Here is a 12,781-nt window from a genome sequence, read left to right on the forward strand (position 1 = left end):
CACCTGCCTCTGCCTCCCAAGTGCTAGGATTAAAGGTGTGCGCCACCACGCCCAGCTATCTATTCACACTTTTTAAAGCTGTAATCATATTTAAAACACATTCAACAGATGAGGAAATGAAGTCTCAGCGACTATGCGATTTGCCTAAAGTCAACCAGATGTGGCGATGACAGAAGTGGGACTAGATCTCAGTTCTGCCGTTCAAGCCTTCACTCCTTCCTGGTACACCTCACTGCCACTTTAGATGCCAGCAGACCAGACCTGGTCCGTACCTCCTGCTGCGCCTGGGTATTTTTATGATCCAGTTCTAGGGCTCTCTGGAAACTGCGACATGCTGCCATTGCATTCCCTAGTGAAAGGTGGCATTTGCCTTCTCGTAGATGCCCCTAGAAGAAAAAACACAAAACGAAGCAAAGGAACATGACTGGGCAAGCAGAAAGAATTCAACAGCAACAGCAACATCCCTATAAAACCTACACGAAGGGGCCAGGTGTGGTGGCGCATATATGGCCTTTAATCCCAGCACTCTGGAGGCAGAGGCAGGCAGATCTCTGTGAGTTTAAGGCCAGCCTGGTCTACATGGTGAAATCCAGTTGGGGCTACAGGAAGACCCTGTCTAAAAACAAAACAAGGGGTTGGAGAGATGGCTCAGCAGTTAAGAACACTGACTGCTCTTGCAGAGGACCCAGGTTCGATTTCCAGCACCCACATGGCGGCTACAAACCATCCTTAACTCCAGTTCCAGGGGAATCCGAAGCCCTCTTCTGACCTCTGCGGCACTGCACAACACGGGTGCACTCACATACATGCAGGCAACATACTCATACACATAAAATAAAAATATTAAAAAAACAAAACAAAATCCCCCAACATAAGTGAAAAGGATGAGGCAGCGGGTCTCAATGGGAGCAACTTGCTCTCCAAGGCACATTTATCACTGTTAGACGTTTCTCGTCACAAGTGAAGAGAGGAAGTGTTCCTGATGGTCAAGCATCAGAGATGCTGTGAAACAGTCTACAACTGCACAAGACAGTACCCTGCAACAAAGAATGATCACGCCACAGATGACAATAGTAGTTAAGATAGGAAATCCTGGGCTAGAGAAAATTGTTCAAACTCAGTCTTCCCCAAGGCACCCCATTACATACCCGCACAAAACTGTCATCCAGTCTCACTGACTGCTGAGCATCTCCAAGAGCTTCACGGAACCGTCCAAGCATCATCAATGTGGCTGCACGATTACCATAATAGCTAGCATTTTTAGGACACATATCTATAGGAAAGGCAACAGAACAGAAAAAAGTTCAGCACAGGCCACAGAAACTAAGGGGTTGCCTCTTTCAGAACTTGCTAAAGAAGGCCTGGAGAGATGGCTCAGTGGTTAAAGCATTTGTCACACAAGTGTGAGGACCCTAGAAGCCAATGCTGGGTAGGTACAGAGGCCTGCCTGTAACTGCAGCCTAGCTAGGGTTTGCTGTAACACAGCAAACTAGCTAGGGAGACTGGCCATATTGGTTTGACTAGGTTTGACTGAAATCCTGCCTCAGTGAATAAGGTGGAGAACAACCAAGGATGATCCCTGACATTAGCATTTGGCTTCCACATGCAAGCACATACATGTGCACCTCTACCACATGCAAAAATGAATATACACACATGTACACACCACACATGAAAATTGGAAAAAGGTAAAAGAAAATCTATTCTGGAGGCTGGAGAGATGGCTCAGCGGTTAAGAACACTGACTGTTCTTGCAGAAGACATGGGTTCAAATTCTAGCGCCCACATGGCAGCTAACAACTGTCCATAACTCCAGTTCCAGGGGATCCAACAGCCTCTTCTGTCCTCTGTGGGCACTGCACGACACGGGTACACTTACCTATATGCAAGCAATACATGCATACACATAAAATAAAAATAATAAATAAAATATTTTTTAAAAGGGCTGAAGGGAGCAGGGCATGGTGGCTCAAGGTGGTCCCAGCACTCGGGAATAAGCAGGACAATGGCTGCCAGTTTCAGGCCGGCCTAGGGTACATAGCAAGAACAGGCCTCAAAACAACCAATCAACAGGGCCAGCAGGATGGCTCCGTGGGTAAAGATACCTGTCACCAAGCTTGATGGCCTGAGTTCGAGCCCCAGAACCACATGATGGAAGGAGAACTGACTCCCTCACACTGTCCTCTGACTTGCATATGTGAACCATGGCAGAAACAAGGGTGCGCACGCCACATATACATTAAAATGTAATAAAAAAGAAGTTGAAGGGGTGAACAGGGTCTAGCTCAGTAACAGAGCCCTTGTCTAAAAGGAGTAGGTGGACATCCTGGGCTGCATCCAGCCTCTCCTCCCATGCTGATACACTGTCTTTACAAGGCCATAGCTAAACCTTTGACTATTCATGGAAACAGAGCAGCACTGATGAGACCGTCTCAAAAATAAAATAAAATATGCTGGCGTATTAAGTAAGCATGGAGATAGGACTCAATTTTACCCATCAAACCCATTTCCCTAGACTGTAAACACAGTGGCAATGATTAGATGCACAAGTTGGGCATTTTTTTCCTTTGACAGTGTTTCAAAAATTGCCTTTAATTTGCCACAAGAATCACTACCTACTCCAGCTAGAAAAAGTTACTCACCATGAACTTGGTAAGCCTTGCATTCATGAATCTACTACCAGCCCACGAAGCAAAAGGCTAATTTACAATTAGAAGCTACTTCAAACAGTATTTGGCAAATGAATCTACTATAATGCCAGGTCCTTCTCACCTATGGCTTTTGTGTAATAGTTATAAGCTTCATTGTAGTCCTTCTTAGCATAGTAAGCATTTCCTTGTTCCTTGAAGGACTCTGCTTCCCTGAAAAGGAAAGAGAAAGAATCTCGTTACTATAGTTCAGGAACCATCTCTGTAATCTCTTTGGAGCAATCCTTAGTTTGGAGATAAGCTGAAAGTCAGTGTGATACTCAAAGGAATTTATATATTTGTTCAACAGGCTGATGGAGCCAAGGGTGGTCCAAATGAAATAATCCAAACTCTTCAGATACTATTTAGAGACATTCAAACTATAAATCAAAAAAACTCTCAGCTGGTGGAGACTCTTAAATTGTAATCCCAGAACTTGGGGAGGCTGAGACAAGAGGGCTACTGCAAGTTTGAGGTTAGCCTATGCTACCCAGTGAATTCAAGGTCAGCCTAGGTTCAGAATGAGACCCTGTCTCAGAGACAAAATACAAGAGCCAGGCACTGATAGCACACGTCTTTAATCACAGCACTCTGTAGAGGCAGACAGATCTCTATGTGAATTTGAGGTCAGCCTGATCTACATAGTGTCCAGGTCAGTCAGACCTTGCCTCAAACAAACAAGCAAACAAACAAAACAAAACAAAGATACAACACAACAAAAACACACCAGGTATGGTGTCAAATGTCTGTAATTCTAGCACTTGGAATATAAAGTCAGGATATTAGGAATTCAAGGCTAACCTTGACTACAAAACCAAGTTGGAGGACAGACTATATTACAAGAGACCCAACCTAAAAACAAACAAACTATAAAAATGGTGGCGTATACCGGGAGGTAGAGGCAGGTGGATCTCTATGAGTTCAAGGCCAGCCTGGTCTACATAGTGAGTTCTAGGACAGCTGGGGCTACAGGGAAACCCTGTCTCAAAAAGACCAAAAAAATAAAAACCACAAAACCCCCAAAAAACAAACCCTCCTCTCACACCCTGGCATGGGCCTCCTGTCCTGCCTACTCCAGCCTACAATCACCCACCCACCAGGCAGACTTAGCCCTTCCCTCACTGTAACTGATGTCCCTCTTCCCTTTTGCCACGTTGCTAAGTGAGCTACACTGGAGGCAACACTAAATTTTTTTGAATGTTTCACTCCAGTGTGTCACAACTACTGCCTCTCTGTTTTTGCTTTTGAGGGATGGGGTTTGAGAGTGGGTCTACTCAGGCTGCCAGGCTGTGCTGATCCCCCTGCTCCTGCCTCCCAAGTGCTAAGACTATAAACTTGTGACATCTCTTATCCAGCACAACTATCATAGGCTCTTTTGCAAATTTCCAGAAAATCCATTTTCAGGTAATTCAGTTGGGGGCAACTGACTTATCAATATGAAACGGGTCACAGTCTCAAGAATTTTAATGAGTTGGGGCCTGCTGCCCATTTCCCTCATTCTATGCTGGGTTTTTGTCTGATTGAGTTGGCATGGATCTTGTGCATGCTGTCACCATTGTTGCAAGTTCATATGAGCAAGTCCCCAGTGGCCTGAAAGCCTCTGTTTTCTTTTGTTCGTGCACCAGCCCTGGTTCGTGCACCAAGTCATGGGTGGGTGAGGTTTCTTGCTGGGTGAGGGAGAGTAGATCTTCCCTAAGGGAGAGACTCTAGATAGGCTAATCAGACCTATCAGACTTACACGAAGTACATCTGGGTACGAATGATTGACTGGAAAGAACTTAACACATGGGACTGGAGAGATGGCTCAGTGGTTAAGAGCACTGATTGCTCTTGCAGAGGACCCAGCACCCACATGGCAGCTACGAACCGTCCTTAATTCCAGTTTCAGGGGAATCCAAAACCCTCTTCTGACCTCCACAACATTGCACGACAAGGGTGTACTCACATACATGCAGGCAATACACTTTCATACACATAAAATAAAATTTAAGCCAGGCGTGGTGGAGCACGCCTTTAATCCCAGCACTCGGAAAGCAGAGGCAGGTGGATCTCTATGAGTTCAAGGCCAGCCTGGTCTACATAGCAAGTTCCAGGACGGCTGGGGCTACAGAGAGACCCTGTCTCAAAAAGACAAAAAAAACAAAAGAGGACAAAATCCAACATAATCCACTATGTAGACCAGGCTGGCCTTGAACTCACAGAGATCCACCTGCCTCTGCCTCCGGAATGCTGGGATTAAAAGTGTGTGCCACCACGCCCAGCCTAAAAAAAAAATATTTTTTTAAACCCTAAAAAGAGGGAAAAAAAAGTATATGACACTAGAACGTGTGGTATCTGGTGAGGAGTGAGGGGGAGGATGGGGAAGGAGTCTAAATTTTATTAAGACCTATTATATGAAATTCACAAAAACGCAATAAAAATATTTTTAAAAAAAACAACAGTAGGGCTGGAGAGATGGCTCAGCAGTTAAGAACACTGGTTGTTCTTGCAGAAGACCCGAGTTCGAGTCCCAGCACCCACATGGCATCTAACAACTGTCCATAACTCCAGTTCCAGGGGATCCAAAAGCCTCTTCTGTCCTCCGAGGGCATTGCACGACATGGGTGCACTTACCTACATGCAGACAATACACACATACACATAAAAACAAATAAAATATTTTTAAAACAGCAAAAAAAATTTTTAATGAGGGGGCTGGAGAGACGGCTTAGTAGTGGTGAACACTGGCTGCTCTTGCAGAGGACCCAGTTTCAGTTCCCAGCACCCACATGATGGCAACAACAGTCTGTAACTTCAGTTCCAGAGGATCCAACTCTTGTGGCCTCCACCGGCACCACAGGCATGTGTGCATTTACATACACGCAGGCAAAACACATGCATAAAATAAAAATTTTAATGATTTAGACTCCCAGAAAATGGCTCATGCACTTGTCACTGAAGGACAAATGGGAAAGCACGTGACGTGCAAAGGAGTTAAACACACAATGGTGTGTAAGATGGTAGGCAGAGTTGAGTGATAGGAGACTCAGAGCAGGATATAGGCACATATGAAGGTCAGGCTGCAGTGGCTTGCTGAACCAGGGTCCTGCTGGTACTTATCACGAGGGTCCCTCTCTCCACCACCTGTCTGTACTCACCATCTGTCTACCCACTAACTAGATTCCAACCAGACACAAAGCATTTTAGAAGAACAAACCAGTAGCCTCTACCAAAGATATCTCATAACACTCTACTGCCCAACTTGAAAGACGAAGATGATTGGTTCATCACTAGAACACCACTAAACATTTGCACATTTTTGTTTTTAAAGATCTTTGTTTTCCTAGTCTCCATACACCTCCATATATACAAAAGAAGTCAATTCAGGGTTGCCTGGGGGACGGAGAGACAGAAGTCACAGTGTCTAGTGTGCGCCCCCAAGTACCAGGGACTTGTGATACTAGGAAAGCACCGTGCCACTGAGCGACGTTCTAAGCAGTTAACAGTAGAGATGACGCAAGAGTTTACAGGTTGATTCTATGGGCACGGGCATTGGAGAGGTCTGCGACTGATTTATCTATGTATTTTAAACTACAAACTGGCAAAGCCGCTCTCCTTTTATCGAGGCAGCCCCCCCTTCCAGTCTTCTCTGTCACTGTCATGCTGAGCCCTAGTTACACGAAAAGGTTGCTAAAAGAAGAACACAAGTGACCTATCAGTGTTGGAGATTTGAAATGTGATGGATGCAAATCTGCTTGAGAATTTATTATATAAATTCTCACAGTGCTGCAAAAAAGAACATTAAAAGAACCCAGGAAAGATCTTCCCCCCCACTGCCAAGACTTGAAGGACCAACTAAAATCCTTCTATGCAGTATACAAAATTCCTTTAAATATAAGTTAAGCAAAATGCTATAAAAACTGCATGAGAAGCCTGTCCTTGAAGAACAACATGCCAAGAGATTTCAAGGGCTTCCCGTAAGTTCAGAAGCTGAATCAAACTGCGGGGAAGAAATGGAACAGTAAATTCCGGGGTAAACACCAGCCCCATCCGGACCTCAGAAGATCCAGCTTCTTCTTTAGCCGGCAGTAACTAGGAATATCCAGATCCCTGAGGAAAACCAAAGATGTTCCGGCACTGTGTCAGCAGCATCAAACTTGTTATTAGCAAGTGCAACAAGATCAGGAGGTACTGAAACCAGCAGTCTTTCCAGAACACCCTCCATGGAGCCCTAGTACACTGCTGGCTTCTAATATAAACCCAAATGAAGCTTTCTGTGGACATCACTAACAGTTATTGAGGCCAGGTACTTCCCATGCACAATTAGCCGAGTGAGGTTTATTGTTCCCATTTTTTCAGAAGAAACTAAGGTTTGGAAGTCAAACAACTTTCCCAAGGTCAGGATGTGACCCACACCTGTCAGAACCCAAAGTTTGCATGTTCCACTATCTAATGTTCACTTCTCCCTTATTGATAAGTACCTTAAAATTACTCTGTATTATCGGGAACAAGGCATGGACACTAAATAAGAATCTCTCTTGGGGCTGGAGAGATGGCTCAGCAGTTAAGAACACTGGTTGTTCTTGCAGAAGACCCAGGTTTGAATCCCAGCACCCACATGGTAGCTAACACCTGTCCGTAACTCCAGTTCCAGGGAATCCAAAAGCCTCTTCTGTCCTCTGAGGACACTGCACGACACAGGTGCACTTACCTACATGCAGACAATACACGCATACACACAAAATAAAAATAATAAAATATTTTTTAAAAAAAAGAATCTCTTTAAGACACAAAACAGCTCTAGTATATAAAATTCACCCCAGAACTGAAATCTAGGTTTAAACAAGCTAAATGAGTTTCCTAAAAATTAGTCATAGTGGGAGCAGGGCGTCTTTCTCTTTAAGATGCAAGACCTATTGAACTGGACTCTGCCTCCCCCAAGAAGTGCATTTCATTTTAGTAAATGGTGAGTAGATTCCATTCTAGAGCAAACAAAACAATGTAGAGTCAGCCCACATCCAAAAGAACAAGAAATGTGTTGTGACAAGTTACCATGTTTCAACCTCACACTGCACAACATCAGGCCAGAATTAGCTATTCCCACACAGTTGCTCATGAAAAAGACTTATTTTCATAGAAACGTAGCTGATTAACAGCTGCCTAAACAATAGGCACTTAGTGCTTTTAGACTGAATGCTTATTTTCTGACTCCAGGTCCAGTGCCCAGTGGATCACTCCTTCATTTTGAAGCTCCCCAAGGAAGCTGTAACCAATGGGCACGACCCCAAGACCAGCTGAGGCAAAAGCGGATCTGTGGAATCCACCATGCAGCAAAAAATGAACAAGGCGGCACAGGCAACAATTCCAGGGCCAAAGCCATTCAAGAGCTGAAGCTGGTTCAAGTTGTCCTCAGAGCAAAATGACTGAAGGAGGAAGTATCAAAGGTGCAGAGCTGGAAAAGAAGAACCAGTTAACCCTGGAATCGAGGGCAACCTGGTGGTGGCATCTGTCACCAGTGCCAGTGTTAATTCATCTGATAACTAAGTGATGGTACAGTACGTACAGCTACTGAAACACATCAGTACTAAGAACAGAAGAATGAGGATAACTGCGTCCACTCAAGACCAATTTTTTAAAAAATTCCCAAAGGAATTTTTTAGGTCAACTAGATTACTTTTTCCGTGGGAACAAAATTAAATTCAGATTGAACCTTAAAATGCCAGCCCAAATGCACTTGTCCAGTCTGGCCTGGTGATGCTATTCAGGGCTCTGTCTCCTGTACTTTTTCATCTTCTCAAAATGTTTGCAATGGAGATTGACACAAGGCTTTCTGAGGTATGAGCTCATTCATCTGTCCTCCAACACGACGGAGAAGGACCCAGGTAACTGCATAGGCCTCCTAGCTCTGGAAGCCTTTGTGGGTTTTTAATTTGGTCTGGTTTTGAGACAAGGTCTCATGTATCCCAGGCTAACCTTGAATTCCCTATGAAGCCAAAATTGATCTGGAAGTTTTGATCCTCCTGCCTCAACCTCCTAAGTGCTAGGATTAGGACACATGTACTACCACACTCTGTTAATAATTTGCCCAGCCTGGTTGTTTTTATTTTGGTCCAACTTTGAAATTTTGGAGTTTTTAAAAACATTTTACTTTTTTTTTGAGTCAGGGTCTCCCTGTAGCCCCAGCTAGCCTGGAACTTGCTATACAGACCAGGCTGGCCTTGAACTCACAGAGATCCACCTGCTGGTGTGCGGCACCACACCCAGCTTATTTTATAAGGATTTATTTTTTAATTACATGTATGTAAGTGTCTCTATATTACTGTATGTGTATGTGTGTGAAATGCCTGTGTAGGTCAGAAGAGGGCATCGGATCCCCAGGAACTGGAGTTAAGGACAGTTGTTGGCTGCCATATGGGTGTTGGGAACTGAACACGGGTCCTCTGGAAGAGCAGCCAGTGCTCTTAACCACTGAGCCATCTCTTCAATCCCCCTAAACATTTTACTTTTAAAAAAAATATGTATTATTTTTATTTTATGTGTATGAGTGTACTGCCTACATATAAGTGCACCTGTCATGCAATGCCCTTGGAGGTCAAAAGAGGGTGTTGGATCCACTGGAGCTCGAGTTACAAATGGTTGTTAGCTGCCACATAGGTGCTGGGACTCTAACCCAGATCCTCTGCAAGAGCAGCCAGTGTTTTAACTACTGAAGCCATCTCTCCAATCCAACATTTTACTTTTTAACTGACATAATTATACATATTTATGGGGTACAATGTGGTATATCAATACATGAATGTGTACTAATCATAAAATGATTTCTTTTGCTACTGGGGAACTAAAACACTGGACCACTGCTATATCGCTAGACTTTTTGAAAAATTCTTGTTCAAGATAAGATCTCAGCTGTCCAGGTCAGTACTGAACTTTCAATCCTCCTTACTCAGCCACCAAATTTGCTTGAAATTACAGGCCTGAATCACCAGACCAGGCTATATTAAAATTAATTTACCCCCTTCCCCACCCAATCCTTGGGTTAACTCCAGAGAGTAAGCACAGCAATTCTGATTCAACAAGCGATGCCAGGAATGAGTCTGTCTCTTTTTCTTTTTTTTTTTGGTCTTTTTGAGTCAGGGTCTCCCTGTAGCCCCAGCTGTCCTGTGGGCCAGGCCGGCCTTGAACTCACAGAGATCCGCCTGCCTCTGCCTCCCGAGTGCTGGGATTAAAGGCGTGCGCCACCACGCCCAGCGAGTCTGCCTCTTATCACCAACAACCAATTCTTATGAAGACAGCTCCTGAAAGATTAAAGGGGGGGGTGGGGGTAAAACAGCTGATCAGATGAAGGCACTTACTGCAAAGCCTGACTACCAGAGTTCCATCCCTAAGACCCACATTAGGAGGAGAGAACCAACTCTTGCAAGTTGTCCTGACTGCCACACTCATGCCATGGCATACATACCAATCCCTCATAGATGAATAAATGAATTAAAAAAAAAATCTGTTCCCTCTACATGCATGCAAAAGGTCACCTACAGATCAGCCCTTCCTGATGGAGGTGGGTAGGCAGAATACGCTCTTCTCTTGCTTTGTAAAATGGATTCGCTTATTTTTCTCCCCAGTCAGAAAACTGCAGCTTTGAAAATACTCTTCCACATTGTGCATCCACTGAGCTTGCAGGGGTGCTCTCCGAAAGTACTGTTCATTCCCTGCTCGCACTCCCATAGATACTGCCAAGGGAACGCATTTGGCTTCATACAGGTCTTAGCTAGGCTCCGAATCACATAAATAAATCAGACAGTTTAGGCTTAAGATCACCAGACAACTTTGCACAATTTTAATTAACTTTGCAATTAAAAACACATTAAACATCATAGTTGACACTGCAATGCATCACAAATTAGATGCCCTATAAAAATGTCTATTTTCTCTCTAAATACTTCCAAGTTTAACTTGAGCACTCTGTCTTAGGCCAACTAACTTTTTAGCAAGTACAGAGGTATTCAGAAATAGTAGTCAACCTGTTAGATGTTAGATTCACTAGGTGGCAATTTAAAAAACTTTCTCAGGCTGGTGAGACGGCTTAATAGGTAAAGGAGTATGCCACCAAGCCAGATGACCTGAGCTTGATTCCTGGGACCTACATGGTGTAGGAGAGAACGGATTCCCAAAGAACTGACTACACACAAGAGGCAAATGTGAGAGCACACAAACTGTGAAAAATACTTGAAGCCAGGTGTGATGGCACACACCTGTAATCCCAGCACTCAGAAGCAGAGGCAGGCAGATATCTGTGAGTTCAAGGTTTATAACACTGCTTCTACTTCAAGCATTGAATAGAATAATTTTAAATAAAGTTAAGCTTTTCCGATCGTACTTATGATTTAGATTAAAGGGAGATGCAGTAGTTTGAATGAGGTGGTGTTTGGAGACTTTCTGATCTGTTTGGTTTCTGCTTTTGGGGGGTATACTTTTTATTCTTCCTGTTAGGTAATTACAGACATTTAGCAGGCTTAGGGGGTTATTGAGGATGGACCTCTGCCACCCTCATCATCTCTGCCTACCCCCTTCAAATTTAAAATACCAAATGAAGAGATGCTAGGATGAGTCCCATTAAACAAAAACTACTTCCTCTAGGTCAAAAGAGAACCTAGGGGCTGGAGAGATGGTTCAGCGGTTAAGAACACTGACTGTTCTTGCAGAAGACCCGGGGTTCGATTCCCAGCACCCACATGGCACCTAACAACTGTCCATAACTCCAGTTCCAAGGGATCCAACAGCCTCTTCTGTCCTCCACAGGCATTGCATGATATGGGTGCACTTACCTACATGCAGGCAATACATGCATACACATAAAATAAAAATAAAAAATATAAAAAAAAAGAGAGAGAATCTAAGTTCTACCTCAAATCCTGGATGGAGTCATGACATTCTAAACTGCCCCCAAACTCTCTAAGGAGTTGCTGGGTATGGTGGCATACACCTTTAGTACCAGCACTTGTGAGGCAGTGGCAGGCAGATCTCTGTGAGACTGCAGCCAGCCTGGTCTACATAGTGAGTTTCAGGCCAGCCAGAGCTACACAGTGAGACCCAGTCTCAAAAACAAGAACAAACAAACAAACAAAGAGTTAATCCAACAGGGCTTTGTCAACCACCAGGCCAGGAGACTGCTGCTCAGGAAAGGAGAGTCACTTAAAGACACCCAAAGGAGATGGAAGGGATAACTATGCCCTAGACACTGGACTTAAATGCCCAGAAACCCCTCTCCCACACACTGCATATCTTCACTGAGTCTGCTTTTCTGAGTTCTACCTTGAAAAGGGCAACTCTTCCTTTTCTCAAAATACTAAGCATGCTTGTGATACTTTGGACATTCTCTTTCGTTCTCTTAAGACACCCCCACCCCAACCCCATGTGGCTGCTTGCTGACCGCCATCACTAAGCAAGATGGCTTGCTTGGATCCATGGCTTTCTCTCTTCCTCTTCATCGCCCTCCTCCTGGCAGTCATGGAGATTTACAGCATGCCTGCCTATGGTTTCTCAAATTCTAATAAAGCTTTCTTCTGTGTCTGTTTTTAAATTCTCTAATCAACAAGACAAAGAATCCACAAAAAGGAACCCTGATTTCCCAGGTAATAGTCCTTCTAAGTGGGAAAAAAAAAAATCCAATTTTACTAAAATTACAATGAAGGAGAAAATTACTCTTAGGGAAGTGTTCAGGAGCTTTGATTTTAGAGAATATTTTACTGGTGGAAAAACTTTAAGGTGGGAAAAAATATTTTCCTCTATGCTAGTACTACTTTATACTGCCAGTAAGTCAAGTATTCTGCTTATTTTTACTTATGTGTGTATATATTTGGTCTTTTTGAGACAGGGCCTCCCTGTAGCCCCAGCTGGCCTGGAAATCACTATGTAGACCAGGCCAGTCTTGAACTCACAGAGATCTGCCTGCCTCTGCCTACAGAGTGCTGGGATTAAAGGCATGGGCTACCATGCCCGGTTTATAGCCTGTGATTTTTAAGGGCACTCAGTAACGTTTTGACTTGCGTTGTCCAAATGGTACTTCAACATGGGAATTTAATTGTTTTAAATTATTATTTAGAAATATTTTAATGTTA

At 43.9% G+C, this 12,781-nt stretch overlaps 1 protein-coding gene across 1 annotated transcript in view; it reads right to left on the bottom strand.

The window, feature by feature from the left end:
- Dnajc7 (DnaJ heat shock protein family (Hsp40) member C7) overlaps positions 1–12,781 on the bottom strand; it is a 40,487-nt gene that overhangs the window by 17,875 nt on the left and 9,831 nt on the right. The window contains exons 2-4 of the mRNA XM_008835277.3: positions 2,773–2,861; positions 1,149–1,273; positions 273–386 (exon numbers count right to left, since the gene is read on the bottom strand). Coding sequence (XP_008833499.1) covers positions 273–386; positions 1,149–1,273; positions 2,773–2,861 — 328 coding nt within the window. The remainder of the gene's footprint in view (positions 1–272; positions 387–1,148; positions 1,274–2,772; positions 2,862–12,781) is intronic.

This window comes from Nannospalax galili, unplaced genomic scaffold (genome assembly GCF_000622305.1).
Source record: "Nannospalax galili isolate Female #2095 unplaced genomic scaffold, S.galili_v1.0 scaffold137, whole genome shotgun sequence".
Taxonomy (NCBI): Eukaryota; Metazoa; Chordata; class Mammalia; order Rodentia; family Spalacidae; genus Nannospalax; species Nannospalax galili.